Source organism: Branchiostoma belcheri, unplaced genomic scaffold (genome assembly GCF_001625305.1).
Source record: "Branchiostoma belcheri isolate BF01 breed outbred unplaced genomic scaffold, Haploidv18h27 scaffold36, whole genome shotgun sequence".
In the NCBI taxonomy this organism is placed as follows: Eukaryota; Metazoa; Chordata; class Leptocardii; order Amphioxiformes; family Branchiostomatidae; genus Branchiostoma; species Branchiostoma belcheri.
Window position 1 is genome coordinate 2725369 of NW_017803976.1, and position 6241 is coordinate 2731609.

General features: G+C 41.0%; 1 protein-coding gene and 1 pseudogene across 1 annotated transcript; one reads left to right on the plus strand and one right to left on the minus strand.

Annotated features, from left to right (window-relative positions):
• Window positions 1-1774: 1774 nt before the first annotated feature.
• Window positions 1775-6241, minus strand: part of LOC109476002 — a 6749-nt pseudogene continuing 2282 nt past the window's right edge.
• Window positions 4654-5861, plus strand: LOC109476099. The gene is made up of 2 exons (XM_019776968.1): window positions 4654-4960; window positions 5655-5861. The coding sequence occupies exons 1-2, from the start codon at window positions 4661-4663 to the stop codon at window positions 5847-5849; spliced, it is 495 nt and encodes a 164-aa protein (XP_019632527.1). The 5' UTR covers window positions 4654-4660; the 3' UTR covers window positions 5850-5861.

Below are 6241 nucleotides of genomic sequence, written 5' to 3' on the forward strand. Positions count from 1 at the left end.
CTTACATCTGATCGTGACTAAATTAGTTCAAAACCGTAACTTTATTTTTTATTTTATTTTTTTACTTTTTTAACTCAGAAGCACAATGATGAATACAAAGAAAAGGACATGGACTAAGTTCCTGCGAACGCAAATTAGGTACTAGTTATATTCTCGCTGCCACTTTTACACTTTGTTTATAACATACATCTGTCTGTCTTCGTTCCATTTCTGCCCCCCTTCCCCATTAATCCCCCCTCCTACCTTACTGCTCCCCCTCCCCATTTATTAATGGAGTGGGCAAGAACAATGAAAACATAAAAAAGAAACTTCATTAATAAAGTGAAAAATGCAACAGCCCGGAAAACATGGACTTTCTTCCAACGATCTTAGGCATTAATTATAACAGTGACTTATACTCATATCCTGAAAGACATCCTGTACATCTATTTCTTTTTTAGATCACTCACTCACTCAATCACTCTCACTCACTCACTCACTCAGCTCCGCATGCCCCATTTGAGATCAGAAAAAAATCATGCAGGTTCGAAAAACCAAGAACTTGTGTGTGAATGAGTAGGTGTTGCCTCAGTGTACAAATTAAAAAAAATCACATTCCTGAGAAAATTGAAACACCAGCAGTGCATAGTTTATTTTCACCCATCACCAAAGCCTTACATCCTTCATATAGAGGACATTACATTATAGGTTTATAGCAGTTTACTGTATGCAATCCAGGACCATGGAAAAATGTAGTTTTTCAGATTTCCAGACTGACCCTAGCGTTTTTTTGGGTTGACTATCTGCATCTGCATTTCAAATCGTCTGAAATGCTATGACAGCCCTGATCATGATGTATTTCAGCTTGACTTTGTTTAACTTCAGCCAGAATCTAAAATGAAAAAAAAAAGATTCCTACCAACTGACCCTAATTGTTTTAGGACTTGAATGGAAACATCACATTTCCCCCTAGGCCTCATCACTAATGGTTTGTACACCTAATTGTGTTCCATGATTATAGTTCTAGTCTCTGTTGTTCACGTACATGTACAACAGCACTGCAATGTGACACAAAATGGCCACACATTGGCCAAGATAAGTTTTAAAATAATTTTTAAAAATTATTCTTCCAACATGATGTTATTCCTTGTCAATTTGCCCTTGACTTCTATATTACAGTTATTGATCTGCTGTACAGAAAATCACCTTTCAGTAAATATTAATTTTTAAACTTTTCTCAAACACATTTCCTTTCTGGAAGAAAAATATTCAGCTCAGAAGGTAATAAATAATATTATCACTCAGCAATTGTATAAAATACAACATACGCAACTTCTTCTTCTGGGTAACTTTGGCAACAATAGTTCTCAGGGACTAATAAATTCTACAGAAGACTATATAGTTTACATATTGACTGAGGTACGTACATGTACAGTCTTGTATACTAAGGAATCCATGGCTACAGCATTACAGTTGTGCAAGTATGTTACTGGAATTCTATAACAAAAGAGACACCACATAAAGAGCATTATTTTAATATATTAAATCAGAAGCACCCAGCATCAAAATAGCTATTTTTTCAACTCAGTTGTATTTCAGGTATCGTCACTTGTATCTAAAACTCATATTGAACAGTTTGCTTCAAAACAACTATATCTGAACACTTTTCCAATTATCTGAACATAGATGTCTGCCTAACTGCTATATTCAACTTGACTCATTCTGGTGTATGTTTATAACAGAAAAAGCCGCTACAATAGATAGCGTTACTTGTCAGCGTTACAGACATGTAGGATTGATGGTTTTCTGGATAACTGGGTGTGATCAGATTTAGTGGAGCGGATTCGATTATCGTGGCCTGATTTTCATAGACACAGACTTTAGGGAGCGATGGCCTCTCCAGTGGACCCACACCACACCTTGCGCGGCTGGGCAGGAGATCCCACAGTTGCCGAGGTAGCGGCCGTTGAGGCAGGAGTAGCCGCAGTGCCTAAACCACCAGCCGCCCTGTCCCCACCACTGAGAACAGTGGCTAATGCCGACATCATTGTCCCTGTCCACAGTGGAGAACTTCTGCCCGTTGAGGGTATGGCTTCCAATCATGGAGTCTCCGGCGGTGCCTGAATACCCGGAAACGGTCAGCCGGTACCCGTCCGACTCACCGGCCACCCTGGATGGGAACAGTAAATCACACAATATTACTAATTAGTTATGGGCAGCAATTGATTCTGATTCTGGTCTGTTTGTAAAGCGAATGAGAGTTCAGAGATCTTATACCTCCATGAAGTACTTAGAGCTTGTGAAAATGTTGCTGTGTTATTTTGTCTTACTAATGATAGAAATGTTGTTATTAGCATATTCTTAATTAAGGTCTATCAAATACGTTATAATAACATATCATGTATAAAGTGTATAAATGTATAAATCATGTATGCGTGAAAGTCCCATCCTTTGGCAGGATGCCACCTAAAAATTTAATCACTAATTATGCAAATAACCTGAACATTTACATAAGCTAATGTCTAATGATGGTCACCTTTAACTAACTTAGACATAACTAACAGCAGCAGAGTTTTTAGGATTGACATTTTTTTTCTTGTGTCAGTCTTACGTATTTCCATGTGAATTCCTAACAACGATGCTTTGCTTAGATAAATTTCTAATCGGAAGGAAGAATACCAACCTAAATGCATCGTATTCGACGTAACGTGTCTGATTTTCCCAGTCCATCATGTCAACCCGCAGTTTATAGTCCTTCTGGGCAGTCAGGAGGTGGATGTTCTCGTTCCCAAGCCAGTATTCCCCGTTCTTGTTCCCAAACCCCTGTTTGTACTCCTCCCAGGTCCGGTTGAAGGGAACCGACCCGTCCATTCTGCGCTGGATGACAGTCCATCCGCCTTCTGTGGAAAAAAACAACCATCTTTACTTTCTAGGCTATGTCCCTATGAAAGTAGTTTTTCCGTGATGACAGTACAGAACGTCCTCGTACTGTGGTGAAAATCCGTTGGAATAGACCAACCCATTAAGGTCTCCGGGCGGCTAATTTCAACCCTCTAAACTATCCAAAAGTGGCATAAATTGCGGCGATTATATCTGTAGCATGTGTTTCTGACCATTAGAATATCATCGGTTTATTTCAATAACCATTGCCACATACATAGCAGCCAAAACATTTGCTGAATTGCGTAGGGACAATCACACTTTCGGATCGAGACGTGATTAAAACATATAAAACTAGAAAGGCCGGCATTTGCTTTGGAGCAAATTTAGGATGGCTTTACCACATTTTACGACACGGCAGGAAAAGATGGAGAACACAAGGAAAACAACGTTTTACATCAATATAACTATAGTATGAAGTGACATATAACTATGAATACAACAGTTGGATAGCTACTAGTATCCCCTACATTATTGATTAGTATTTTTTGCATAATGCAAACTGTTGATAAAAAAGCATTTATGCCACACAGTCCAATACTGGAGCAGGAAAGGTTGACATAATACCAAAACACTTGCAGTACCTACTTTTAATATGGTATGCAGCTGTTCATGGAGATAACTCAATCAAATTCCAACAGCCAATCAGCAAGAGGATTAGAGGAAAGCTGCATGCCTATTGGTTCTTGCTCTACATGCCAGACTGATGACTCATGGATAGTCATCCCCAACTATATCATAAATTGTGACCTAAAAACGGTCAAAAAGTCCCACATTATACAAGTTTAAGGGAAAGTATGACAAAAATTACAATTGATTGTTGTTGGTAGATATAAAGCATACCCATTATCCAACTTTCAGATGATTTGAGTGTAATACCAGGTCTCCAGAACCCAAAATGTACAGATTTTGTCAAAAAATAGGCAAACAACCTATTCTACACAATTTTTAAGTAGTGTATGTCAAAAGCGGGAATGACATTTTTTGGTCATTCGGATTTACTATTAGGGCACGGGAGCCAAAAACGTACATTTTTTTGTCCGAAAATAGCAAAAAAAGCCACCTTTTACACATTTTTAAAGTAGTGTATGTCAAAAGCATCAATTGCGTTCTTTGTAGAAGGTAATAAATAATAGAACTAGAAAGGCCGACATTTGCTTGGGAGCAAATACAGCATATTTCAGTCCATCTCCCTCCCACGCAAAAGTGGACTATTCCAAACTTACCCCAGTGCAAAACTGGCAAAGGTTCTCCACGGTGGTCAGATTGGGCCTGAAAAGTCCCAGACTTTCATCGAATCGGAACTGCGTTTCATCGAATTCGATCCTGTGTTCTTGTGAGTTAACTCCCGGTCATCGAACGTTTCCCTGGTAACGCGAAGTGGCCGCACCCTTTTTTTACCCGTCACGCTTTGCGCACATTCAAAATGGCGAACTTCTACAGCAGGAGTTTTAATGCATCCACCCAGACCGACTGTAGCCTTTTTGGCGCACGAAACATGCAGATCAGACCTGGATCATCAGAGAGAGATCCCAGCAATGCCAACAACTTCTGGGCACTGGCACAGGCAGCAGTGCAGCACCACGTCGACCCCATCTGGCGGGGAATGCTGGCGGTCACTCGCCCTACCGAGTTGCCTGACCTTGGCATGGGGGTGGGCACCGCCAGCATGAGCGCGGACATTGAGGCCGCCATGGGCTTCAACCTTACCCTGGTCGGGCCACTTGTGGACCATTACATCATGCAGCTCGGCCAGGGTATGTCCCGGCGGCTTCGTCCGCGCTTCCACACAGGACTGGCCGTGTTTAGCATCAATGTACCCCCTACCCTGTGGAGACACCTGGAGGCGCTGCTCACAGGGTATGGGGGTACTGCGACACGGCAGTACTGCGTCAGCAGAGCCGGACTGCGGAGTGTGAGGGTGACCATCCCGGACATCACCACAGCACAGCGGATCTGGTCACCTGCCCGAAGAGACGGCACCAACTACCTGTGCCGCCGCCACTTTCAGAGGGCGAGACACATCGGGCAGGATGGCCAGGTAATTTCATTCTACATGTACTAGGGCTCGAAATACTGGGTGCATGTGCACCTTAGTGGAGCTGTACACCCATTTTTTTCGGTGGGAGCACCAGTGCACCCAAATATTTTAGATTTGCAGGTTTATGTATGTCAAGATGTGAAATGTACTGTACATAGTAGTATATATATATATTAAGTAGCATATTCTTAAAATCCAATTGCCAGAAACATACCATAGTTAGTTTTGCTGACATTCTACTTATTTCATTTTACATGGTGCAGCCCTAAAAAAATTTGTGCACCCAATTTTAAGGTTTTTTAAGTTTTTAGGTCGAGCCCTGTCTAACTGGTCTCTGGTTTGCCGTATTCTATTGTACATTATATAGTTTCCTAAAATATAGTAATGATACAAGTTGTGCCACAATTTCATCATTAAGTCTCATAACCAACCTTTGCTGACTAGTTAACAGCACTCCTTAGCAGAAAAAAATGCTCAACTACCACGTTTAGAAATCATCTTTTCATGCACTACTTGCCCCTTCAATGTACACAAAGTTCACAAATTTGTAAATCAAATGTATATCATTTAGATGGAGATAATGGGTGGAAGTGTTTGAACAAGCAGATTTCTTTGCTAGTATATTAACCTAGCAGTGCTGTTATTTTTGTTCTCCAAAACAGACAAGAAGTAGTGAATATTGAATGTTTTTCAGATCCACTACACATCAACCTTCCAAGGGTACAGTGCTGTGGTGGTGTCCAGCCTAACACCAGTGGTGGTCACCTCTCACCTCCGCACCGGCATTACAACGTGTAGTTTCTTTCGCCAGAACTACACGGAGGGTGGCCTTGCAATCAACACCTCACTGCAGGCCACCCTCAACTCTGCTGACGCAGTACTGCATTAATACCTATCTAGATCGGGCTTTTAGGGGGGTTCCTTGTCAGTGTTAGAATACCCACCTGTAGTCTGCATTTTGCAGGCATTTTTGATATTGTAGAAGAAAAATTAACGTACAATTTTATCTTGAAAGTTCATCTGTGTTCTTCCTTGTCAAGGATTCCTCGACAAAGACTGGAGATGTAGTCAAAAATTTGGGTGAGCCCAATATTTTGTGTTGGAAATTGCAGTTCAAACTTAATTCATAATGACTGTGAGTCCAATTGTTTTGGGTAAAAATTTTGCAGACTTAAAAAAATAAGGCAACACGTTAAATGGTGTTGGCCTGAACATGTGGCCAGTTTTTCTCAGATGTGCTGCAGAAACAACATATATTGGTTCTAAACCCAGATAGTGCAG